The sequence below is a fragment of the Acomys minous genome (genome assembly GCF_964271855.1).
Source record: "Acomys minous genome assembly, chromosome: 2".
In the NCBI taxonomy this organism is placed as follows: domain Eukaryota; kingdom Metazoa; phylum Chordata; class Mammalia; order Rodentia; family Muridae; genus Acomys; species Acomys minous.
Genome location: NC_140484.1, coordinates 123,298,755 through 123,325,651, shown reverse-complemented (window position 1 = coordinate 123,325,651; position 26,897 = coordinate 123,298,755). Strand labels below are relative to the sequence as shown.

Here is a 26,897-nt window from a genome sequence, read left to right as displayed (position 1 = left end):
ACTCCATCCTTGTTCAGCTGTGTTGCAGATAACTTGCCTGAATCAAGGCCCAAACAATTCCACACGTTCCGCTTGCTTATATGTCTTAAGTTCTTTTTAACCCATAGCAGCACTTCTCATTTTCCCCAATGCTACATTTTTGGAAACAGATCCATTGTCCTGTCCAATAATACACATTTTAGATGTGTCTGCTTGCTTGTGGAATCACTTTACTTTTCCCCACTTTCTCCATCTTTTCACGAAACAGGAAGTTAGTTTCCTGGGTTAGAATCATTTTCTGAAGATTCAGCATGCTCAAAATAGTTTCTAGGAAGTGCTGCTTTGCTAATGTGCACTGTGCACACTGGGAGTACATAATATTTACTGGTCCTGTTTTCCAGGATGCTTCAGTTGCTGTGTTTTCTAATGATAGTCAATGACTGTGTTGTTATAAGGTTCTCCATTAACCTCCCTCTTTTCTCTCCCTTTTTCTCATCCTCTCTCCCTGCTCATCTCTCCTCACTATATTTTTCTATGTATCCCAAGCTGGTTTGGAAGTCACTATACAGTCCAGAATGAACTCAGACTTGTGGTCTTCTTGCTTTTACCTTCCAAATCTATGCCTTGGGCTGAGCGTAAGCACATGTCACCATGTCTGGTTTATTAATCCTTATTCAGTGATAGATTACTTCACTAAAGTTGTAAGGTAATGTTTTTATTTAATTTATCTTTATGTTCACTATGTGGAATTCTTCTATTGACCACTACTTTGTATCATCAGGGATGAGCTGTTTTATTGCCTTGAAATAAGGGACTAGTAAAAGTAGTCTAAATGTCCACTCAATTACCTTTATCATCCAATTTTCAGAGAGATTTCATTTATTTTGCTCTTGCTATTGTTTAACTCTGGTTTTCTTTCTTCCTTGCTTGGTCTGTGAATTCATACTTTAAAAAATAGTCTATATGTTAACTCAGTGTTTATTTTGATACTCAAACTAGTCTTTGGCCATTGATATCCTCTCCAACTTAGGTATTCATTTTTGACAGAACAGCATTAGTGTCCATTTTTACCATAACTAGATATTTCAGGGTCTTTTCCTAGTCCAGCTACAGTATCAGTCTGTTTTCCAAGAAAAGGTCAAGTAGAAATAGTATTTAGGGGTCACAAATATGGCCTTAGGGTCATACATACACACACACACACACACACACACACACACACACGTGTATATATATATATACTGGTTCAACTCAGCTGTTCTGGCTCAAACTCCTCTTCAAGCAGACTGATTCAATCTGGCTTCTCTCTCGGTCTCTGACTGAATTGCTCTGCTTGGCCTCAAACTAACTCTAGCAATCTGTTCTAATCTTCTGGCTCCTTCTCATTCCTTGGCTCACTCTGTCTTCACCTGTGTCTAGCTAGTTCTGTCTTCAGCCTGTCACTGTAAAACTCTCCAGGTAAAACTCCGCCCTCCCCCCTATCTCTCTCCCCTCCCCCTCTCTCTCCTCCTCCCCCTCTCTCCCTCCCTTTCCTTTCTCTCTGTCTCCACCCTGCTTCAAGTCACCTCTTTTTTCTGTTTCTTCTCATGAGAGTTGAGCATATCCTATTCTGTCAAATCTTTCTCTGATTTGTCACTTTGTCTACTAATTGAGAAATTAGCAATAAGACATCGCTTTCTTTTTTCTTGTTCTCATTTTTGTTTTTTGAGACAGGATTTCTCTGTGTAGCCTTGGCTGTCTTGGACTCACTTTGTAAAACAGGCTGGCCTTGAACTCACAGAGACCCACCTGCCTCTGCCTCCTCGAGTGTGTTATCACTTTCAAACATGGGTACTTCCTTTAACCAACTAACTTTAATGTTTGGAATTAAAGGTGTGTGCTAAGGGCATATTCAAATCAGAGTAGCCATGTAGCTAGATTAAAATCCCTCTAGGAATAGTATTGGTAAAAGAAAGATAAATTTAGACTATTACCTACTTGAATTTAAGAATAAAATATTTTAACTTCTTTAATATCTGCCTTCAAACACTAAAAATTTGGTTCCTTAGTAACTAACATATTTTTTTGCTTTAACTGATATATAATTGCTTTAGCATAATGACATTACAACTAACAATTAGTACTAATGAATATAATTTACAAAAATTTATTTGCAGTTCTAAAGTCATTAGGATACTTCAATTCTTTATATAGTTACACCTGTGTAAAATTCATGCCAGTCCTTAGTCATATCTCTATCACTTGAATTTTAGTTTTCTTCTTTTCTCTCTACCCATATATGATTTCTTTAGGATCATTTGGGTTTAAAAAAAAACAAAAACAAAAAAAAAAACAACAGGTTTGAATGAAGATGATTTTCTTAGCCAGGAACAGAAGGTCCTGAGGAGGCTTCTAACACTTGCATTGTTTATTTGTCTCTTAGACCAGCAAGCAGTTCTCAACCTGTGGGTCATGACCTCTTTGGTGGGATGTTAAATGACCCTTTCCCGGGGCAGGGGTGCCACATTTCATATATCCTGCATATCATTTATTTACGTTATTAGTAGTAACAGTAGCCAAATTATACTTATGAAGTAGCAATAAAAATAATTTTATGGTTGGGGGTCACCACAACATTAGAAACTATACTAAAGGGCCACAGCATTAGGAAGGTCAAGAGCCACTGCCTTAGACAATTACTGTACATTCTACTTCTAGGATGTTATTACACAATCCACTTCTAAGAAAAGCTTTTTCTAATTTCTCCTAGATTAGGTTTGGAGACTGTATGTGTTTTCCTATTCATCCTATTCATGGGCTTTGTTTTTGTTTTTGTATTTGTTTTCTCATCCATTGGAAGCAAATTGAGTAAGAATAAGGCCTTATTTGCACTGTTTCCCAGTATTTAACACAGTGCCTTGCCTATAATAGATTACAAAAAGCAATCTATTCAATGAATGCAATATAGTAAATCATACTGAAAGACTCTAATGGTTTGGCTTGCTCTGCCTCTACTATCATTCCACTGCTAGTGCAAAACCAAAACCCACTATCCAAAGTCTAACAGACTGAGCATATGACAAAATGCATACCTAAAATCTAAGCTTGTCGCAGGATAGAAGACATACATATAACCCATGCAAAGATGCCAAAGTATACATTGTAAAACAGGTAACTACTTCTAGAAAAAAAAAATGATGCTGAGAAACTGGATAGCTACATGCAAAAGAATGAAACTCAATCCTTATCCGTCACTGTACAAAAAGTCAACTCGAAATGGACCAAAAGTCTTAAAGTAAAACCTAAAACCCAGAAACCATTAGAGGGAAAAGCGGGAGAAACAGTCCAAGATGTAAGCAAGGCCTTTCTGAATGGGACCCAAGTTGTTCAGGAAATGATGCTAACCACCAATAAATGGTGTGAGAAGGATTGTAATAGGATTTGTCATAGGTAAAAACAGTCTTGGCGGGCTTTGCCCTTGGACACACCACAGATACTCCCTGAGATTAACCTTGAGATAGACTGGGTGGAGCCATCCTGGGCCTGGAATTCAAGAAGGGGAAGGAGGGACTCCACCTGGACTATTGTGTTTCTAATCAACCCTCACAGGGAGGCAGAGACCGCCCTTTACCCGTGAAAGACAGGCAGGTGGAGAGGAGATAGGAGCAGCAGGTTCAGACAGCGCTTGAGCGCATGTGGATGGGGGGGGGGGGGAGGAGGGAGGATCAGCGAACAGGCCGGACCAGCACGCAGACCAGAGACACCTAGGGACCTGTCCTGTGGAACGGATACTGGAAAGTTCACTCTTTTTTCCCTTTAACCGTTTTTCCCTCTTGTGTAAGCTAGCTGGGTTGTATAATAAAGTTTAATTGTTAAGAAACAGAGCCAACAAAATGGGATCACATAAAATTAAACATTTTCTGCTCAGCAAAGGAAACAATCAGGTGAAGAGACAGAATTAGCAGTAAATCTTTGTTAGTTATACATCTAACATAGGATTAACACCTAGAATATATGAAGAACTCATAAAACTAAATAATAAGAAACCGAACTCTATCACCAAATGGCCTAATGAAATAGACAGTGGGTTCTCAAAAGCTAAAGTAAAAATGGCCAATAAACATATGCAACTATGTTTACTCTCAATAGCCACCAGAGAAATGCAAATTAACCTAATCTTATTCTAGCCAGAAAGGCAGGAAATAAAATAACATCACATGCTGGTGAGGATGTGGATAATAGGGAACCTGTATACACTGCTAGTGGGTGTGTACCCTGGTCCATCCACCATGGAAATCTGTAAGGAGTTCCTTCCAAAACTTAAAGCACATCTACCTTAAAACCAATTCCTGTGTATTTACCAAAAGAATCCAAGTCAGTATATCACAGACATATGAAAACTGTGCTTTTTGAAGCACAATTCATAATAGCTAAGTTATAGATCCAGTCAGGGTACCGATCAATATAGGAATGGGTAAAAAATAATGTATATAGACAGAATGGAAATTTTTTGAGCCATAATGAACAACAAAGTTATACAGAAAAAATAGTAATGACTGGGGATAATCATAGTAAGCCAAATATGTTAGTCTCAGAAAGACAAATATTATGTTTCACTTGTCATTTCTAGATTTTTATACAAATACATAAAATCACATTCGTACATATATGTGACATAAAAGTAGAAGTGAAACTGTCTAGAAGAACAGAAGGAACCACAGGAATAAGGGTGGGAAGAACACTATATGAAATAGTCTTTGTAATACATTATCATATACAATGGATATATACCAATTCAGATAAATTTATAAAACCTAAGGTTTAATAAAATGTGAGAATCCACAAGAAAAGGTAATAATACTCAAATCTCTAAATTTGAGAGAGAAATGCTAGATGTAAGGAGGCACTCTTCAGTGCACAAAAACAATATTGTGGCTTTCTATATGCTACTAAAATATGTGAGAGTTGCAGCTTCCAGCTGAATGACCTGACCCAGATCTGCCAGGCCATGCATGGCTTGCTCCAAAATAGATCTTGCCTGCCTAGTTGGAGAAAGAAAATGCTTCAGGCTTTAAATAATTTATATAAAAATAAAGCCTATTGGAAATTAAGCACGCATGTAGAAGTTTCTTTGATTTTAAATTAAATTTAAATTCATTTATTTTAAATGTCACCAACCTTTAAATAGGTAATATGATGTATAGTTCAAAAACCAAATAACATAAAAATTGTCCCTATTGAGAATTTTCTTTCCAATTTCTTATTTCAAACAACTTTATCCCCTATGGCCCACTATACCATTAATAACCACTTTCATTGGTATGTTTTCAGTATTTATTTGTATCTATAGAAATGAATTGTATTCATAGCCTCTTGTCAACTCCCCAGGACATGAGATAGGCTATATTATAGCTTCATTTGTTTAACTATATCCTGAAGATATCTATACAACAGACAAAGAGCTTTTTCTTAATTTCTTCACAGTTGTGTTGAACTACAACAGGTAGAGTTAACTGATCTTTAATGCTGTATAAGCTATTTCTAATCTTTTGCTATTATAAAGATGCAATGGATATATAATCTTGTGATAGCTTTCCATAACGATAACAAATTCTGAGACAGTTGGCTGATAAAGGGAAAAGGGTTATTTTTGCTTGTAGCTTTGCAGTTTCTGTCCAGGGTTAATTAGCCCCCTTGCTTTGGAGACATGCCAAGGTATCATGTCTGAAGCACACAGCAGAGCAAAACGACCCACCTCATGGTCAGTGAGCAAAGGAAGAGGAAAGGATCCAGCAAGTGACCTAAAGACCTTCCATTAATTCCCAACTCTTAAAGTCTTACCACTTCCCATTAGCGCGCCCTCTGGGGACCAAGCCTTTAGCAACATGGGCATGTGGACATTTAAGATTCAAACTTCATCAAACCTTCAGTGTGAAAATTATTTGAGATGATTTCACAGAAGCATGCATGAAAACAATCTGGCAACCAGAGAAGGCCAGCATCTCCTTGGGCCTGGGGACTTGGAGCTTGTGGGATGCCAGAGTCAAGTAGATGTGTAGTGAAGGACCTGACAGATTTTTCAAGTGGAAAATGCTTGGTTCTTGATTTTTTTTTTCCCAAGTGAGGTGATCATCAAGTACTGGGGTTCAACTACACAGCCCAGGCTGTTAGTTAGACTTATGTTTTTAGCATTTAGAAGATATCAGTTTGCTCTTAGGAAGATAGAAACTAATTTCAAAAGCTTAGTTTTTAGCCAGCGTTCCACATCCTGATACATGTTTTCAAGATTCACGATAAAACTTCTTTTAAGGTACTCCCTGCCTGGCATGGACGTGGGAATTTAAGTGGATGCAATACAGCACGCACCGCTAGTGGCCCATTAAACATTCATCCCCCTCCATCACACAACATAGATTAGCCTCACTCCCATCACAGTGGTGGAACCTGCTTCATCTGAATTAATCATGGCGACATGCCCTCTGAAAACGCTTGGCTAAGTATTTTCAGATGGCCTGGTTTGGGAAAATGGATGCTGGAAGATACACCATCTGCTTGGGTAGGGTAGGTTTTTAAGGAGACAAGTCCGGATTACGGTTCTTTTTCCTTGTGGCTTAATAGGTGAGATCTCAAAGTTCTGCTCAGTCTCATAGTTGGGAGGGAAGATTCATTTGGTCAGTGCCCTGACTCAGCCACAGCTACTGCCTAGGTATCTTGGTGAAAGAGGGCTTGAAGGAATAAGGTTCCCTGGTGCCATGGCTCCTTCCAAGTCTTTGTGTTTAAAATGTCAGTAAAGCAGCCGTGGAGACCTAGGCTTTCCACCATTCTTTACTGGGAACTAACCCGCCTTTTTTGTTTTGTTTTGTTTTGTTTTGTTTTCACTCACTGAAATATGCTCTGAAAGCATGGCAATTCACAAGTCCATCAGGGCTTCTCTTTGCAGTATCTCAGGCAGCTTTAGGACTAGACTCTGCCCATCAGGCTACACCAAAGACTTACAGCTCTATACTTATCCAAGAGACCATGCTTAGTTCTGCAGCACAGAGACACAGGGTTTAAGTTTAGAGTCTTGTCTCTACCGCCTTTCATTTTAGCGTTACTGCTTCTAAGTGTTGGGAAAAAATTAGGTCTGCTTTAGAAAAGTTTTGTTGTTTTGCTTTCAATTTTTCCCCCTTTAAGGACAATTGTTTAGAATACACCAACTTACACGTTGTCAATTTGTTCCAATGGTAAATGTTACTTTATAGAGGGAAGCACTGCAGCAGTGGCCTGACTGCTGATTCCTGAATGGCCAGCAATTAAGTACAAAGTGATGTATGTGGCACACAAGGAATAAAACTTATTCTCTCTCTCTCTCTCTCTCTCTCTCTCTCTCTCTCTCTCTCTCTCTCTCTCTCTCTCTCCTTTCCTTTCCCTCTCTCCCCCTTCTCTCCCTCTCCACTCTCTTCCACTTCCTTCCTCCCCCCCCCCGGCCTCCATGTGTGTGTGTGTGTGTGTGTGTGTGTGTGTGTGTGTTGAAGATAGTTCATATACTGGGAAGAAGCAAAGATTTTAGTGCCATGCACAAGAATAGGCGTGTGAGGACCTTTGTTAAAACAATAATTTAAAAAAAAAACACACACAATAATTTCATGACAGTGACAACAAAAGATTAGAAGCAAGTCAGTGAGTCCCATGGCACCCTGCCTAAGAGCCTTCAGTTTAGATCCCACTTCTGCTCCTCTGGGGCTTCATGGCTTTAGATAAGGCGCCCTCTTAGAGTCTCACTGCTTCATCTATGAAACAGCAACAGCGCATCCTCTCTTGAGTTGTCTGATGGGGAAATGAAAAGTGTTTGACGCCGTAAGGAATGGAGAGAGGACTCGGTGCTTAAGAACACCTGTTGCAACCCCTACCCAGATCTAGCCAATGGACAGGACATTCTCCACAGCTGAGTGGAGAGTGGGGTATGACTTTAACACGAATTCTGGTGCCCCATATTTGAACACGTCCCCTGGAGGGGGAGACCTGGTGGCATCCAGAGGAAGGATAGCAGGTTACCAAGAAGAGACTTGATACCTTATGAGCAAATACAGGGGGAGGAGGTTCCCCTCAGGAACAGTCATAGGGGAGGGGAATAAGGGGAAAATGGGAGGGAGGGAAGAATGGGAGGATACAAGGGATGGGATAACCATTGAGATGTAACAAGAATAAATTAATTTAAAAAATTAAATGAAAAAAAAAAGAACACTAGTTGCTCTTGCTGAGGACCCTGGTTCAGTTCCCAGCCCCCATGTGGTGGCTCACAACCTTCCATGACTCTACTTCCAGAGGACCTGATGCTGTCTTCTAAGCTCCTTGGACACAGGCACACACACATGCAGACAAACATGCAGACACACATGCACAGACACACATGCACAGACACACATGCACAGACGCACATGCACAGACACAGGCACACACACATGCAGACAAAGCACTCATACACAAAAAGTCTAAAACCAATCTCTAAAAAATATTTGATACATAATGATGACATATCCCCACCCTTTCCTCTGCCTCTGTACTGTGATGTTGTCTGCATAGTGAGTTCAAGGGCAACCTGGACTACATGTCTCTCTCTTTCTGTCTGTCCCTCTCAAGAAACAAAAAACACTAACAACAACAGACAAAAAGAAAGTCCACACGAAAAAATTTTTCAGTAAATCGAACTTGCTATGTGATTTTTGGTGTTCTTGGCACCAAATTAATGAGGAAAATTACTATACTATAACCTACCTTACATGTATTCGCATATATAACAATGACTAAATATGGGGGGAAGAAAATAAACTATATTCTGATAATTAACTTGAAGACTTTACTTCCTTAAGAAACTTTACATTAATCTACATTTAACTGTGTTAAAATGCTATTTCTACAAAACTGAATTATTCCTACAAAAATGCAATAAGTATATATATATATACACATTCAGTTTAGACTTTTAAAACACAAATATTAAATACAAGAAAATATATTGATACAAACAGAACATATATGAGCTACTATAAAAATCAAACCAAATCTGATATGACAGTTACCCTAAATTGAGGTGTTTTTGCCTACCAGAATGAAAAATTAAACCATCGAGGCTCTCAGTACGGCATCTAAATCCTATCAGTTATTGAGAAAACCAAGAAAGTAGAACTGAGCTAAATGTCCAGGAAATACTAAAACTGGTTGACTTAATGAACTCAAGCCTTAATGTACAATAAAATGAGTGTAACAGAGCTGGCTTGTATGCTTTGGTAAACAAGTGAATGATAATACCTTCGTTTTGGCAAATTAATACAAAATCAGATCTAATTGGACTCTTTTGCTATGGAGTATTATTCTACCATGCCAGCAGGTGTTTGCTTACAATCTCAATTACAGTGCTGCGGTAAACCTATCGTTCTGCAATGCCTGTTGGGGCTGCGTTTTCCTGTTTTTCACGATAGCATGTTTATTTTAGGATCCTTTAAATTAAAAAAAAAAATCTTCAAGCTATAGGAAGGCCTCTGAGGTTGAGAATGAGTACGTTATGAGGTAGAAGATACGGATAATCTTAAGAAAACTTCAAGGGCACAGTGGGGACTCTGGTTAAATGTATTCTAGGTGGTAGAACTGAGCAGTAACATTTACAAGAGCAACAACAAAATGTCATAGTAAAGTGGCTTTTGTACTTAAAAGTATAGTAAATCAATTATCTTTGCTTTTGCCATAATGCTAAGGCACAAATATCTGAAGTATTAACTGGAGACAATAGGAAGCAGAATTTCTCTTATGGAAAGAGATGGCGGAGTTTGGCATTAAGTTCTCTCTCCTTGCTTAAAAGATCCAGGCTGTGCTTTTTGAAGGCTTCCGACTGGAGACGCAGCTCATCATAAGCCTTCTGGATCCCATCGACCCTGCGCTGAAGCTCTCGAACTCTCAAGTTGCTATCAACGGCCACTGCCTCCTGCTCAAAGCGTTCTAGTGCTTGCTTCTTGGCCATGGCTGCTGTTTCCAACTTCTCCTCAAGCTGGCGGATCTCAGCCTGCTTGTTCTGGAGCACCTTGCCCCTCTCCATGGACAGCTGCAGCAGCTCCTCTTTCTCACGCGTGACAGTCTGTAGCCTGGTCTGCAGCTCCTGGCTCAGGCTGCTATGCGCCTCCTGGTCCTTTGCCATCTGTTGGGTGGCCTGCTGGTGTTGCTGCTTGACGCTCTGCAGCTGGCTGCGCAGCTGCTCTGTCTCCTTGGCATGGGCACAGGCTTGCTGGTTCTGCAGACCGAGCAGCTCCTTCTCTCGGGCTTGTGCCTGGTTGGCATCATGGGCGCATCTCTGTTTCAAGACCTCCAGTTCTTCCGCCAGGGCCTTGTTGCGTGCAGTGAGCTGCAGAACCTTGGCCTCCTGGTCTTTCAGAGCCTGGCTGAAGAGGTTGCTGTTCTCTTGCCTCAACTTCTCATTCTCCTCCTTCAGCTTGATGTTTTCATTCTTGTGCTCGTCCTTGAAGCGGATCATCAGCTCATGGTTGGCGGCCAGCGTCATAAAGCGACCCTCTAGCTTTTGGACATGCGCACTCTGGAGCTTCATCTTCTCCATCTCCTGCGTCCTCTTTTCCTCCAGTTCCGTGTTGAGCAGTTCGAGGATCTGGCAGCGTTCCAGGGCCTCATCGGATCTGCGTTTCAGGATGCAGATGAGCTGAGATTGCTCTTGGATGCGGGAGCGGAGCATTGCCTTCTCGCTCTTCTCCTCCTCCGACAGTCCCCTAAGGTTGGCCAAAGCTTCTCTCAGACCGTCCATTTCCTTAAACCCCAATTCCTCATGCTGGTTTTGCAGGTTTTCGTTTTGCTTTCCTAGGGCCTCGTCCGGGGGTGGGGTATCCATCCTAAGTGTCTTCTCGTCCTGCGGCATAGACGCTCTGCCAGAGAGCTGATTTCAGCCTTTTCCCCCTCTGATTTCAAAAGGGCGTTGCTATGGACGCTTGGCTCTCTCTCCAGCAGTTGGCTTTTCTAGTAAGGGCTCCTGTAATTGGTGGACAGACCTTCAGAATGCAGTGAGGTAATAGGGGGAGTCCGAAGCCAATCGGTCAGGCTATGCCTGCCTTTTTAACCAATCACAGCTCTCAGCTCACAGCTACTGTCCAGCGCAGAGAAACCAAAGTCAGCTTCCTCTCCACAACAGAGGGACAGATCTTGGTTTCTGATAAGAGTAAACAAAGCAGGCTTGCACAGACTTAGTCTAGCCTTTGTGCTGAAAAGAAGCTACTGCCTATAGAAACATAGGCATGCGTGCTTAGAAAGGAGAGTCTGGAGCCAAGTCTCAGCTGAGCTGTTCTCAGTGAAATTTCTTTTGTTTCCCTCAGCGCCCACCTTAGATCTGAGAAAGGATACCTTTAGGTAAACACACAGCACTCCTGTTTTTATTTACTGGGGGAAAATAAATGTACAGAAGGAAACACAATGAACAATACAGATAAGATCAGATTAAAAAACAAAACAAACAAAACAAAAAACCCATAATGATCACACTTGTGCCTAACACGCTGGAGAAACGGAAATAAATGGATGTTCAACAACAGACGCCCAAGGTAAAAAAATCAAATATGTTTGATTACCATGTCAGATAAGATTGACATTTTAATGCAAAGCTTAGAGACATTACTAGAGCATCATGTTAAGGTAGAAATGAATACATTCAAAGATAAAGGGGCAGAAACAGCTGATACTGAATCTCAAGAATGATTCCACAAATGTAAATAAAAGATAGCATTTCACCCGCCGACAGCAGTAAAGACAAAACTCTCATTATCCTTTGTGACTCCCAGGACTAGTACGGGGATGGCGAAAGAAAGAAGCGCTTTATGTTACAGGTGAGAGTCAGTTGAGAGTGCTATGCTAACTTGAAGTGCTTTAGCTGTATTCTGAGCTAGTAATTGCCCTCATGGGGAGCTGTTTGTTGGGAAAATAATCGGAAAGAAAATCTTTTGTGTAAAGCTTTTGCCATCTGTTTCATAACAATCAAAAACCTTGGCATCTAAATCTACAAGAGAAGCAGCTATTGAGCATTTTTGGCTTTAAAGAAAAATTTCATGGCACAGGAAATACTTATGTTAGAAAGGTACAAGACTTGGTATTCAAAATAAACTTGGATTCCTCAATAGTTCTGCCACACAAATATGTGTCAGATATACTGGGCCAGAAGGCTCAAGATGATGCTCTAATGATCTACAGAGTGTTGGGTGACTGTTCAGGCAAGAACTGTCTGTCATTTTTTTTTTCATTTTAGAAGCTACTAGCCTGCACTCCCTGTTTACTCAGGTAATTAATTGTATTCCTTCTCAAGTCTCTGATGGAGTAAAAGGCCAGATAGTTTAGCCTTATAATTAAGCTTAGTGGTTTAGAGGTTTTTAGGTCTAGATAGATGTTTTAAGTTGACAGAGATGAGATATGATGGATATTGATTTACATTCAGAATTTTAGACTCACCAAGATAGGAAAGATATTTTCTTCATGGTGGCCAAATTCAAATAGCCAAAACACTATGAATGTAACATTAATGTAACTCATGATTGTTTTGTGGTTCTTCTTGCTGTATGTAGTTTATTGTATATATGTGTAATAATATAAATATATATGTAAAAAAACAAAAATGAAAAAATAAACTTAGTATTGTGAAATATAGGGTCAGAGAAATCATTGTCTCTTTGAGTAATGGCTGTGTTGGAGAATTAGACTTCTTATATACCCAGATGGTGTGTCTTTAGAACTATTGTAGGGATGTTTAAATACTTTGACTTTCACCTGGAACAAAACATAAGACAAAGGGTTGAAATGTTGCATTTGGTCTCAAACATTTGGGATTGTTTCCCAGGTCATGAATTTCTTGTTTATACATGGATGGCAAAGCTGAGGACTAGGAATTTTCCTAAACTGGGCATTTTAGACTTTTAGAACCTTTTTAAACTGAAAAAAGCATAAATATTACATATATTTAAAAAGGGTATTGTACAATATTATATATGTCCAATCAGATTAGATATATCTGTCTCCTCAAACTTTTACACTATCTCTTCCTTCCTTCATTTAGCCCAGGTTGGCCTTAAACTGACCACGTAGCCAGGCACGACTCTGAACTTCTGATCTCAAATCTCCACCTCTTGAGTGGTGAGTCACCACACTCTGCTTATTTATTAGCCTATTATGGTGAAAGGTTTACAGATCTGCTACCTTTTTGAAATGCACATTCCTTGGTGTTGCCTGCGTCCATGTCAACATGGCAGAGCTCATTGCTCCTATCCATGTCTAACAGGAACTTAGAACCTGCCCTAACTCACCTCTTTGCTGTTGTGATAAATGCCGTAACCGGAAGCCTTCTGAGGAGGGAAGGGTTTGTTGCCAGCGACAGTTTATCATCAGCCTGCTTCCTTATAACACCCAGGCCCACCTGCCCAGCAGAGGCACCACCCACAGTGAGCTGGGCCCGCCCATATCAATCCTTCAAACGTGCCACAGACATGTCCACTGGCCAATGTAATGGAGGTGGTTCCTCAACTGAGGGTCTCCTGTCAAGATGACAAAAATTAACCTACAAATCAACTTCCCCCTAACCCTTCCTACCACAGCCAGTTCTGGTAACTCTAGCCAGCAGCAGTATGGTGGGGTGGCTCTACTGTTGTATTTTATACAGCAAACATTGGCAAGAAACAGAAAACAAATTAATTGGCTCTAGCCTTGCCAGTAAACCAGTCAAAGGGTTACAGTTTCTTTAGTCAACTAACTACAGGCTCTTCTTTAATGTAACAGCCACCACTTAGTTACCACTCTTAAGTGTGTATTGGTTTGGCCTACTAAACGGAAATTTTAACAAATACTTAAGTTTTGCAAAAATGGATATCACGCTAGGCGTGGTGGCATACGCATGCAATTCCAGCACTCCAGAAGGCAGAAGCAGGAGGGTTTCTGTGAATTTGAGGCCTTCCAGGTCTACAGAGTGAGTCCAGGGCAGCCAAGGCTACACAGAGAAGCCCTGTCTTAAAAACAAACAAAACAAAAATGAAATAAATGAGTATCAAAGACTTAAAAAATGAAAATTAACCAGGCTACAGTGGCTAAAAGTAGACTACCCTGGCTAAAAATCAGGGGGTCACAAAGCAAAACAACAACAACAAAAGCAAAACAAAAGGAGAGGGATGGCGGGGGGGGGGGGTGAGGAGTGGGTAGGGGTGGGTGGAGGGGGAACTGTAAGGAAGATTGGGACATCATCAATGAGAAGGTAGGGTGCTGAGAACTATTAAGATGGGTTATATAGTTGTCTGAACTTGCCAGAGACATTTTACCAAAAGGGAAAAGAAAATGCCAAAAATGTAAATGAACTCACTGTAACTTTTTTTCCCCCTCATTTTCACACCTCTCCCTTAAATCTCAAGCTACATTGCATGAACTGGAACTTGTACAACCAGGACAAGCGACCAGATAATTAGAATGTCTCTCTTCTCATTTCACAGACAGTGAGCTCTGTGTTTGTTGATTGCCTTGTATAGTTATATGACATAACAAACTGAAGTCGCAAAATATGTTTTCTAAGAACAGGAAAAGTCTCAAAATATTAACAGCCAATTAATTGTATTAATAACCAATACAATTTAAATCATGATAATTTATTAGAAGGGTTTTTACAAAATACCTTATGAAAATTATACATAGTAAGTAGTACAATTAAATTGAACAATTTATATTCTAATTAAATCTTTGCAGCAAAGCATATATTCGACTACTTTTATGCTGTTTCCATACACTAAAACTACAAGAAAAACATCAATTATATGTAATATTTTAGCATACTCTTATAAAATTCAGACTTGCCACCCATTTTAGCACAAATTAAACCAAAGTAATCCAAGAGCTGAATTCCATATGCAGCCAGTAGGTGGCACCAAAGTCCATTTGAGACTGAGAGGGTGAGGCGCCAGGGGGCGGGGTGGTGGTGGTGGTGGTGGTGGTGGTGGAGGGTGGGGATTTTCAAGGCAGATTTATGGGCAGTAAAATCAGTCTTACCACCCTAAGATGGAATTCAATGTTTCATTAGAGACTAACAAGTAAATAGTTGTCATCGTATGTAGTTTTATTGTTCTCCCTCTCTGTCTTGTCCCAGGAGTATCTTTCTGTCACTTTGCCCACAGCCTTGCTATTTATATGCCCAGCAAGCATTTTAATAACCAAGTGCCAGGCATGAACTGCAACACAAGACTGTGGTATGAAACATGCTAAGGTAGCTTTTTCTTTGGTGTGGAAGCAACAGTTCAATTCTCCTAGTGTGCCCAACTATCTCCCTGAATGTTGGCATCACACATCTTGTTGGGGATACCTCTTGCCACTGTTTAACTATCTTGAGCCATGCAGTCAACCCTCCGTGCAATCAAAGAAGTGCATGCAGATTAACTTGGGCATGCTTGCATGGTCGTCACTAGTGACAACAGGTGAGGGTATTTGTCCTCAAAGTTGGACACCTGGGGAGTGGTGGTGGCATCAGCTGACTCAGGTCATTTGGAAATCTTGGCAATCAGAAGCATTCTGAGGGGCAGTGTTGTTTCAACCCAAGTGTTGGGAGAGTTTACCATCTTCTCCCAGAGAGCAACTTCCTCGGAAGTAGAGTCCATCCAATCTACTTCAGTCCCATAGCTTTTTCCTGAAAGAAAGTTTTACATTTTCATTTACATTTCCTCTAGGGGTGGGGGAGGAAAGGGGTTAGTCATTCCCTAATTATAACCACCATGGAAGACAGGGAGAGTTCCCATACACCTGGAAAGCACATCCGGGCATAAGGAAGAACTCTTTTACTACCCAAGTGGCTTCATTATGTGAACCTCATGACCTCCAGATGATGGGTCTTCACGTGCATGTGAAAACTAGATGATGGCTCCTTGGGGACAGAGAGGAATTTGAAGGATTATGTATCAAGTTAGAGATGACACGAATGATCCCTTAGGAATACTAACTAAGGCTTTTTGCCTGAAAGACTCAATTTCATAACTTGCTTCTGTCATTAACTGTTGTTATTATTATTGTTATTGTTGTTGCTATTATTATTATTATTATTATTATTATTATTATTATATTATTGATTCCTTTGGGACTATTATGAACTGCCTCATGGTTTTTTGTTTTTTTCGAGATAGGGTTTCTGTGTATAGCCTTGGCTGTCCTGAACTTGCTTTGTAGACCAGGCTGACCTCAAACTCACAGAAATTCACCTGCCTCTGCCTCCCTGAGTGCTGGGATTACAGGTGTGTACCACCATGCCAAGCTCAAAGTTTGTTGTTGTTGTTGTTTGGTTTTGCTTTTCGGGTTGTTTTTTTGAGGCAGGGTCTCTCTGTGTAATAGCCCTGGAACTCTATTTGTAGACCAGGCTGGCCTCAAACTCAGAGATCCACCTGCCTCATGGAACTATATTAAGAAATAATGTGATCTGGGTGTGTTGGCTACACAGAGAAACCCTATCTTGAAAAAACAAAAGTAGGGGAGAAGAAATATAATAATGTAGATAACGCATTTAACATAGGAATGAAATAAATGGTAGTCACTATAATTGTTCAAAGCAGACCGTTAGCCATAAGTGTTATATGTGGGAGGACACAAATGTTCCTTGCTTGTGGGCTTCACATCCTGTTGAGCATACCTATTCTCATTATTTAGCTCTCTTGAGCCATGCAATCAAAGCAATGCACTCAGAGTGACCTGGACATGCTCCATAGTACACATTAGTAGCACCAGCTCAGAATATTTGTCCATGAAGTCAGAACATTCAAGCTCTGATTTCAGAACCGTCCAGCAGGAACAAAAACTCAATAAGAACAGCCCTTGGGCTCTACTGGTCCTCTTAACCCAGAAGCCTTGCAACACTGCTGGTCTTTCTCTCCATGGTTTCACTGCACTTTGGACTTCAGCATCTCCTGGAGAGTTCAGCTCATAGAGAATTAAACTTGTACCAAATGTTACCTGTTCCGAAGCCGATCCGGAGACCTCCCAGAAACTGGTTAGTTAGTTTGTAATGGTCCCAGACTGTGAGCTCTACACAGGCCTCCGTCAGATCTTCAGGCCTGAAGCCGTCATACACCATGGTATGGTTGAAGACCGGGTTGGTGGTTTTCCCTACAGCTCTTGTCTTCTGGCGACTTTTCCTACTGGTGTCTGGAAGGATGGTACTACAAAAAGAGAGAGTAATGTGAGGACAGTTTATGTGTGAACATTTACCCTGTCACCTCACCACAGCTGTCAGATAGGCAATGGAGGAAGAAAGTGTGGAAGCCAAGTGAGGTGGCTCACATGTATAATCCACTGCCCATCAGGCTGAGGAAGGAAGACTGAATTGAGGCCTTAAGCAAACAAACAAACAAACAAAAACACAGAACAAAACAAAAGCCCTGCTAGGGAGACAGCTCTGTTAGGGAAGTGCTCTGACAAGCATGAGGACCTGAGTTCTAGCACAGAATCCACACCAAAAAGCTGAGCAGGGTGCTGTGCGTGTTTAATCCCAGTACTGGGAATTAGATAGAAATGGAAGAATCTCTGAATCTCTGTAGACATAAAATAGCCCAATTGGTGAGTGCTGGGCCAATGGAAGACCCTGTCTCAAGGCAAGGGGACCGCATTCCTGAGAATGAGACTCAAGGCTCTCCTCTGGCTTTGACAAGCACACATGCATGCACACAGCGTGATGGAGAGACCCTGCTAGTAGTTCAGTAACAGTCAGGGAGAGATGCATGGTATTGGAAAGAGTGGGCACAGAAACAGCTAAACTGGGTTTGAAGCCCGACTCTGAGACTTGCTATGAATTCCAGGAAGGACATTCAACCCCTCAGACACTTGCTTCCTTAGTACAAAGTGGGAATGGTGAGGCTGACTTTGTAAGAGTCACACTAGAATGAAGTAGCACGCAATACACACAGTTCAGTTAATAGTGAGTACTTAACGTGGTGGAATTGCTAGAGGATGCTCAGAAGTTAGCACAGATGAGCTGGAGAGAGTGATGCCAAGTGAACTGTCAGACCCAGAAAGACACAAAAAGTCACATAGAGTGTATGTGTGTGAGTGTGGGAGAGAGAGAGAGAGAGAGAGAGAGAGAGAGAGAGAGGGAGAGAGAGAGAGAGAGCGAGCAGGGAGGGAGAGGAAAAAGCAGAATTATCTACAAAATAAAGGAAATAAACAGTAGGAGGGAAAGTTGAAAAGGAGGGGAAAGCAGAAAGATTCAAGGTACAGTGTGTACTTGCATGAAAATATCCTTATATAATCTAGCATTGTATACAGTGATATATGTCAATGGGGGAATAACTAAGATTAATCAACTGATTGATAGAACATAAAAACACTTTCAGGCACAAAGCCTTCTTATAAGTTTGCAATGGACATTAGCCTCTTTCTATCTTATTGTCCTTTTGATCTTGTAATAAACCACTGATTAAAATGTAAAAATAATCATACTGTGCCCTATGAATATAAAAAATAATTTGTGCAGGTTAATATATATCAATATAATAAAATATCAGTAAAAATTGATTAAATATGGAAAATATGCCACATAACACATAACTTCATATACCCAAAAGGGATAGTTAATGTATGTTAGAAATTTTGTTGTAGTTTGAGCCTCATTGGTTGATGTTTCCAGAAACCAATAATTTGACAGTTCAGAACTTTAGGGTATTCCTGATTGTCAATCTAGGAGATTATTGTCATACAAAATTGAAAAAAGACATATCTCTCCAATGGGCTAGGTTTGACAATTTTGCAATCACATGTATCTCATTTATGATAATAATTAAGTGGACACTAAGTTAACATGTCTCTCATAAAGACAAGAAAGTCTGAAAGTGAGAAAAACTGGCCTGGATTGAATCATCTTACCAGATAACAGCTAGGCAGAGTGCATATGTGTGTAACCAACAGTGCCATATCATATACACTCAGGAATCTACGTCACATATGCCTACATAGTACAACTTATCTTCCAGTAGCATCTCCATGGATAAAGTTGGTGCTAGAAGGCCACACCAACAACCACTTAGCTGTTGTTTACTAGAAGCCAGTCATTTTGTATGTACAACAGAGAAGAAAGCTTGCTGTCTGAACATTCAAAGTGTCTTCCGTGCTAACTCCTGCTTGGGACTTGTTTGACAAATCACTCTCAAAATATTTTCAAATAGGGGAAGGAAGGAAGGAAGGAAGGAAGGAAGGAAGGAAGGAAGGAAACCTTGGCAAATAGACCAAAGCCATAGGAAACAAGAGAAATTCTCCCTTGTTCACTAACGAGCCAAGAAGTGTGACACCGAGCATTAAACTTTTGGTAAGCTATTGTGTTGGCTAGTCTTATGTCAATTTGACACAAGCTGGAGTCATCTGAAGGGATGTGTGTGTGTCAGGGCCGGGGGGGGGGGGCAGGGCAGGGGGGGGAACCTCAACTGAAAAATGCCTCCATAAGATCCAGCTGTAAGGCATTTTCTTAATTAGTGATTGACCAGAGAAGGCCCTGCCCATTGTGGGTGGTACCATCCTTGGATTAGTCATCCTGGGTTCTATAAGAGAGCAGGCTGAGCAAGCTATGGGGAGCAAGCCATCAAGCAGCACCCTAGCCATGGCCTCTGCCTCAGCTCCTGGCTCCAGGTTCCTGGCCAGCTTGAGTTCCTATCCCAACTTCCTTCATAATGAACACTAATAAAAAAAAAATGTAAGCCAAATAAACCCTTTCCTCCCCAACTTGTTTTTTTTTGGTTGTGGTGTTTTGTCACAGCAACAGAAACCCTAACTAAAACAGCTATTTTGTACTAAGAATTGCCATCAGCAACAGAGGTACCCGGGGAAGACACTGCACATATGAGTTTGAAATATCTAGCTTTATTTGTAGACATGATTCCATTGGGTTGGTTTTAAAACCAAATAAAGCTCTGGGAATTGATGCACAGACTCTTACAGTTCCATAACTCTAATAATCTATAGCTGATGGGTGTTAGCACCACTGATACAGAGAAGAATTGACACCAGCCAGCAAAGACAAGGCCACAGGAGAGCTAAGGAAAGTTGAGTCGTGAATGTTCTTACCACTTAACAAAAGAGTTTAGGTGGCTCCCCCTCAGCAGTGGGAGATCAAGGCATTCCTTCACCCAGATGTGGACTTCTCCAGTTGTAGGAAGTTTTTTGCCTGTAATTGAACAAGGAAAATGAAATGTGTTGTCATCTCTTTTTGGAAAAGATGTCACCTTGCATGTAGAATAGCACAAGCTAATGCTGAAGCTTATGGGCATTCAGCGGTGAGCTTCTTAGTGCGAGCATCCTGAGGTGGGCGAGCTCCACAAAAACAGGAACTGCCGGCAACAGTTAGGCGCTCAGAGAGGGAGAAGTGGCTTTTCTTTAAGGGTGTGGCTCTGCTGGGTTGCCCATACTCTGGAGGTTAAGGCCACACAGTCAAGAAGAGTATGTGGACAGCACAAATTGTACTTGAGGGGGAAAAAAAAGAAGAAGAGAGGACACAAAGGATTGGTAAGGAAAGGGAGGATGCATCCTGGAGTGGTTGGGAATACGTTGAATGTGATCCAAATACACTGCATAAAGTTCTCAAACAACTAATTTTAAAAAATGAGAAAAAATCATTCTGGAGAGCAAGAAACACATATTGCTTCCAAGTACAGAGCATTTGTCCTTTTTTGGTTTCACTCGGTTCAACATCATCAGACACTGGGGCTGTGGGTCATGTATTTACAATTATATCCAAAACATCTCAAGACAATGCATAACCCCTTCAAGTACCATTGCCAGTGAGAGCTGGTGAACTGTAAGACATTTTAAAGGCAGATTTGAGCATATAGCAACTAACCTAGGATATAGGCTTTTTTTTTGTAGCCCCTCCGCATGTTAAACATCCCTACACATGTAGCAGGGCTATTAAATATACATGCATGCTTGTTAGTGCCATAGATGATTACTAGGAAGTTGGCTTAGTCTGAACTTGCTGCTACACGGTTCCAGTAGAGGAACACCATTAGGTTTTTCTGGCCAGTCAACTAAAACACACTCACAAATCTATAGCCATGTCTATAAAGTGCTCATACTTAGATAGGAGTGTGTGTGTGTGTGTGTGTGTGTGTGTGTGTGTGTGTGTGTGCAGATACACACATATGTATACATACAAGGAATACAATAAAATGTGCCCCCTTTGAAATTTACATGGCTATACAGGGGAAATGAATTTAAATAAAATTAATTCAAATGGAAGCACAAAAAAATGAAGCATCGTGTAAACTGAGAAGCTATTAGCACAGTGCTCGGGAAATGATCTGCTCAGTGAATGCTAACTCAGTCAGGAAAAGCTTTGCGGAGCTGAGTCTCCCGCTAAGACTTAGATCCGTTGGGGAAGGGAAGGAAAACGTACGGAGAAGCGCCTCTAGGAGTAAAAACTCAGGCAAGGAACGAAGGTCGCAACACAAAAATCCCTCAGCGCTCACCATCAAGTCACAGTGAGGAAAATTCGAAATGGCACTTCTGTGCATATTGACCTCAAGTGGCAGGATACAAAGTTATATATAAAAATATCTAGAAGGTAAAGGATAATGGTCAGGCCACACTTTGGCTTAAAGATATACTTTGCCTGCCATTGTTGCTGCTGCTGCTGCTGCTGCTGTCTTAAGTGTACAATGTCTTTTTCTCTGTCACCCTGTGCCCCACCGGGCATTATTCCTGGCCTCTATAGCTTCACGGCTTGGTTGCAGAACACGTGAGTTTGCAGCTTCTGGCTTCAACTGTTGTATTTCTACAGCTTCTTAAGGACAATCTCCCGGCAAGTGAGTTGCTGCCAGGGTCTGACATTCATTTCCTGCCAGGCTTGTTGAACTGGCTGGAGACCTGAGGCCCCAGTGCCCAGGCTACGATCAGTAATCAAGACAGAAAGCTTTTCTCCTAATGAGACTAAGAAGGGAAGATGAAGGAGCTCCGATTTCTTAGGGAGTTCCCATGAATCCTTTTCATTCCCACCTGGGAAAGAAACACTCTGGTTTCTTCCTTATCACAGCACTGTCAACAGGCCCAGATTGTCACTAAGCAAAACCCACTCACATGGTACAAACACGAACATTTTCAGGGACCAGGAGGAAGTCAAAACAAGGACAATACACAAGGCTGGAAAAGACAGAACACAGGATTTCCTCATAGAAATGGAAAATAAATTGGCGTTTTTAAAGCTCTGGGGTGGGGAAAATGGGAGCTGCTGTTTAAAGGGTAGAGTGTTGTTTAATGGGGCAAGATGAGAAAAATTCTGAGAATCTGCTCCTCAGCAATATAAATTCAGCTCATATCACTGAGCTGAATGGTTGAGCCAATAACGATTACATATTTCTTGCCATAAGTGAAATAGTGAGATTTTTCTAGTATATAGTTGAATTGACTCCTTTGGTCTATTCAATTATTAACTTAGTATGTTTGCTCAGGAATTCATCTTTGAAGATGTACCAGAACCCACGTTATCTCTGGAGGGCAAAAAGATAAGCAGAGGGGTTTAGCTGTAAAGACTCAGAAATTTCATACCAGGGCTTGGCTCTGGGACATACTGGAGAGCTAGCTTCATTTCCCCTCTGTTTTCTGTCTCAAGGGCCACTGGTGCTGTCTGGAAAACAAAGGAGTGTTAGCAGGTGTGAGACACAGTTTTCCACCCCGTTTGTCAATATTCTGTTAGAGGACTGTGTCTGTCCGTTTCTGGGAACACAGATCACTTGTATGCTCCAAATGCAGTTTTTCCTCTTCACTCAAGCTACACAATTATTTTTTTATAACTAAGGGGAAAAATGTCACCTATCCTTGAAGACCTCACAACATACTCAGAAAATGTGCCATGGACTCTGTTCTAGCGTGCTCTTTTCTGCTCTTATAAAGCATTCTGAAAAGCAGTTTGGGGAGGAGAGGGTTTATCTCATTTTACAGTTTGTAGTCTGTCACTGAGGGAAGTCAAGGCAGGAACCGTGGCCAGGCAGGACCTTCAGCAGACTGGGAACTTGAAACAGACACCAAGGATGCATGCTGCTCACCCTTTGTTGTCAACTGGACACAGACCTGAAATCACTGGGGAAGAGGGAGGCTCAAGTTAAGAATTCCCTCAAATGGACTGTCCTATGTCCACGCCTGTGAGGGGTATTCCTGATTGAAACAGGAGAGCCCAGGTATCGTGGGTGGTAGCATCTGTAGGTGGGTGGTCCTACGTTTGCTAACCATGGTCCTGGAGTAAGCAGCATTCCTCCCTGGCTTCTGCTTCAAGTGCCTACAGGGACTAAGTAAAACCCCAAACAGAGAAGAAAGTGAAGATGACACTAAAGTTCGTTATAATAAAATTGCCAAAAGACAAAATGGCCTAAAATCTGAAAGAAAAAACAAAGGCATAATCTTCTAAAGGGTTTAAGGAAAAAAAAAAAAAGATTAACAGGCAACTTTACAATAAAAATTACAGAAGTCAGAACACAATGGAATGACATTTTAAAGTCTTCACATAGGGATCAATTTCAACCTCACAACTGAACAAAAATATCCTCCAAAGATAAATGTGAAGAGTACGTCATGAAGCAAAGGAAGCCAAAAAGGCTATTGACATGCCAGTCAGTACCACAGAAAGTAAAAGTAAAGGGAAGTCCTTGGCAGGACTCAGCAAGGGGTCAAAGGCCAGTCTACCCTGAATGTGTAATCGCGTCAGATCTCAGAGGCCAATCAGAGTGGGGCCTTCTGAGGACACCGGTGGAAGACACGATGAAGAGGCTCGAAGACACAGAAAGCAAACGTGGTCAAGCCTAAATGAACCTTTCTGTACTGCAGAATTACCATAGGGGAGTTTAAGGACAAAGTTAATGACAGTGTGACTAAAGGTACCACAAGAGACGGCCAACGTGAGTTAATAGAGTAAAATACTTTTGATTCTTCCCCTGGTCTGGATGTGGCAGAAGCCCCTAATTTGGGTTAGACACATCGATCCTGTGCTGCGGATCAAAGCCAGGGCCTTTGCGCATGCTAGGCAAGTGCTGTACCATTCAGCAGAACCCTCAGCCCCACAGTAGGCATTTCTAATTCCAGGATAAATATTATTAGTGAAAAAAGAAACTACGGGCTCTGTGTTAATAGAGATAAAAGAGAATTACGGGATAATTGATTACCCGTTAAGGAAGCAATAAAAAGTAACACAAATATTAAGACACTAGATTTCCATCCAAACATGTCGATAATTATATCAGGTACAAACATTAAATAATTTGGTCAGAACGAATAGTACAAGCTGAGTGTGGGGGAGCATGCGCAAAATGGTAGCAGCTGGGGCTAAGCCGGAAGGATCCTGAGTTTGAGACTTCCTTAGGCTAATGAGGGAAGTTCCAGGCAAGCGGGGCCTGTGTAATAGTACCCTGACTCCAGATAAAACAAGGCACATTTTCCTCAAGGGATAATCTGACCACAAGCCAGGTGAAAAGTCTATCTCAGATTTCAAAGGGCTGCAAGCAACACTTAAATGACCTTCTTGAAGACTAAAGTCAAGCATGTGCTTTGAATGATTTAAGCTCCCCAAATAAGTTTTTAAAAAGCCTTTCTTCACCAAATGTACACAACCTATGTTCAATCCTAGCCTCAAAGGATCCCAAGTTCCACACTGGTGCTGTGAGATAAACGCAACCGGGCTCTTCCCTGTACACCAGGTCCCACACCGACCTGCCACACACAAAGAAGGAGTCCGAACCCACCTTCCTCTTCAGCGGGTACCACTTCAGCTGTTTGTTCTGTTTGCTGTCCCAGTCCCACGATTCCAAGTCAAGCTCCACCTCCCCCAGAAAGCTGTTGCGCTTAAATGTATCGCGATGCCAAACAGACAGGTTCAACTTCTGTGTCTTTAAAAGCTGCTTTTCAATTTTATACTGAAGAGAAGAAAAGAAAATTAAAATGATGACTGGCATTACCTCATGCCAAAGTCATGCCACAGAGATGAGAAGTCAGCTGTGTGGATCCAAACTTCTCATCTGTTTGGTTTCAGGTCTCAAAAGGCTTGCAAAGGCAAATTACCCCAAGGGTCTGATTTCAAAGAGCTCAAGCCTCATCTTTTCACCAAAGTGGATGCTTTCCCCTCTTCTGGAAAAGGTTCAGACACCATAGCTGCAAGCAACATTCTAAAAACAGAAGTCAATTATTCAGCCTTTGTTGGGTGTTTCTATACTAGATATATCGTAAAATCAGGTTCAATCTAATAATACACCTCAGACTGAATCTAGTTCTTAAAGACAAGGACTTTTTTTTAACTTTTTTTTTTTTTAAGATAAGGTCTCTTTCAAGGCCTTGCTATACAGAACTTCCTGTGTAGCCAAGGAGAGCCAGAGCATCTCTCTTACATCCTCTCCGTATACTCAGATTATTGGTGTCACCTATAGCTAGTCCTCATTATTTAAAACAGTTTCAGCTTCACAAAAGAGTTAAGCACAAGGTACTGCCCCCATGTACCATCTGCTGCTACAAACAGACCTCCTGATTTATCAGATCGAAACAATTTTTTTTCTTAAAAAAAGTAATTTTTTTTTCCCGCCTCACATGGTTAGGTAGAAAAGACTTAGTGCCGGAACAGTTTTTCTTTTCACATTAAGTCAATCCTTGATTATATACAATCATGGAAAAAATAATAGTACTTCCAATCTAAAAATATTTTCCATTTGGTTTTGTGGTACATTACTTGAAGGCCCATTTCAGTCATATCAGACCTACCGTTCTCTGAATTTACCATTTAAGTTAGCTGGCTTTTCCTGAGTATAGGGTTGAGGCAGCTGACCTAGAAATAGCTAGGGTCCTGGGATATGTCACAGTCCAGTAGTAATTACAAAGTTGTCACACGAATCCACAGATGGCTAGTCCTCCATGGATGACAGACAGTGTCACTTAACTGCTTCCCCTTTTCCTGGAAGATTCTCAAATACTCACAGTTTTCAGAAACACCTATTATTTTCACCTTTATGTGATTTGTTAATCATGACTGATATCACATGACACTGCATGTAGGGAGAAAAACGATGTAGGTGTGTAGGAAATCTGACATTCACTATTCAGCCATGCATCCATCCTCCCAATAAACATTTCTGTAGTGTTCCCTACTCTAAATGCTGTGCTGCAAATCAGTATGTGTTGAATGTCTAATATGGGGCATTAGCTCATCTAAGGTCTTGCCTGTGGCTTCTGAAGGCATTAGATGAGTTGTCAATATTTTCCCTTCACAGTTACAAAAGCTACCATTATCCTCATTTCTCAGATCTGAGGTGCAAGAGTTATTGCCCCGGCGTACTCAGTCTCTACACGTCACAGGAGTAGTCTTTGCCTTTGTAGAACTTACCACTTAGAGTCAAAGCTAAAGCACTGAGTGTTGGCCTAGCCTATTATAAACAAACTATGGAGTCAGTGGGCAATAGAGGAATTCAGGTTGCTAAGGGAGACACATTTAAGAGTAGCTTAAGATACAGTTGTGGATCAATCCATTTGTCCACAAATTTCAGGAATTCCTTGTTTTTAATAGCTGAGTAGTATTCCATAGTGTAAATGTACCACAGTTTCTTTATCCATTCTTCTACTGAGGGACACTTAAGCTGTTTCCATGTTCTGGCTATTATGAATTAGGCTGCTATGAACATGGTTGAGCAAGAGGAAGGATAGCAGGCTACCAAGAAGAGACTTGACACCCTATGAGCATACACAGGGTGCGGAGGTCCCCCTCAGTCACAGTCATAGGGGAAGGAAGTAAGGGGAAAATGGGAGGGAGGGAGGAATAGGAGGATACAAGGGATGGGATAACCATTGAGATGTAATATGAACAAATTAATAAAATATATTATAAAAATAAAGATACAGTTATGGAAGGATTGGGAGGAAGTCTATTTCTGCCTGAAGGAACAGGAAATGTGGAAGCAAGCGTGAGA

The 26,897-nt window shown here is 41.1% G+C and overlaps 2 protein-coding genes across 14 annotated transcripts in view; both read right to left on the bottom strand.

Moving 5' to 3' along the window:
- Positions 1-8,162: 8,162 nt before the first annotated feature.
- CCDC89 (coiled-coil domain containing 89) lies at positions 8,163-14,447 on the bottom strand. The gene has a single exon (XM_084759865.1). It carries the CDS (start codon positions 10,853-10,855, stop codon positions 9,743-9,745), a length of 1,113 nt encoding a protein of 370 aa, XP_084615991.1. The 5' UTR covers positions 10,856-14,447; the 3' UTR covers positions 8,163-9,742.
- A 132-nt stretch (positions 14,448-14,579) lies between these two features.
- The window catches only part of SYTL2 (synaptotagmin like 2), a 108,129-nt gene continuing 95,811 nt past the window's right edge, over positions 14,580-26,897 (bottom strand). For all 13 annotated transcript variants that reach the window (XM_084759776.1, XM_084759777.1, XM_084759786.1 and 10 more), the window contains 5 exons: positions 24,693-24,863; positions 22,510-22,588; positions 20,035-20,134; positions 16,939-17,144; positions 14,580-15,628 (listed from right to left, as the gene is read on the bottom strand). In XM_084759776.1, the coding sequence (XP_084615902.1) occupies positions 15,483-15,628; positions 16,939-17,144; positions 20,035-20,134; positions 22,510-22,588; positions 24,693-24,863 (702 nt within the window). In that variant the 3' untranslated portion in view covers positions 14,580-15,482. The remainder of the gene's footprint in view (positions 15,629-16,938; positions 17,145-20,034; positions 20,135-22,509; positions 22,589-24,692; positions 24,864-26,897) is intronic.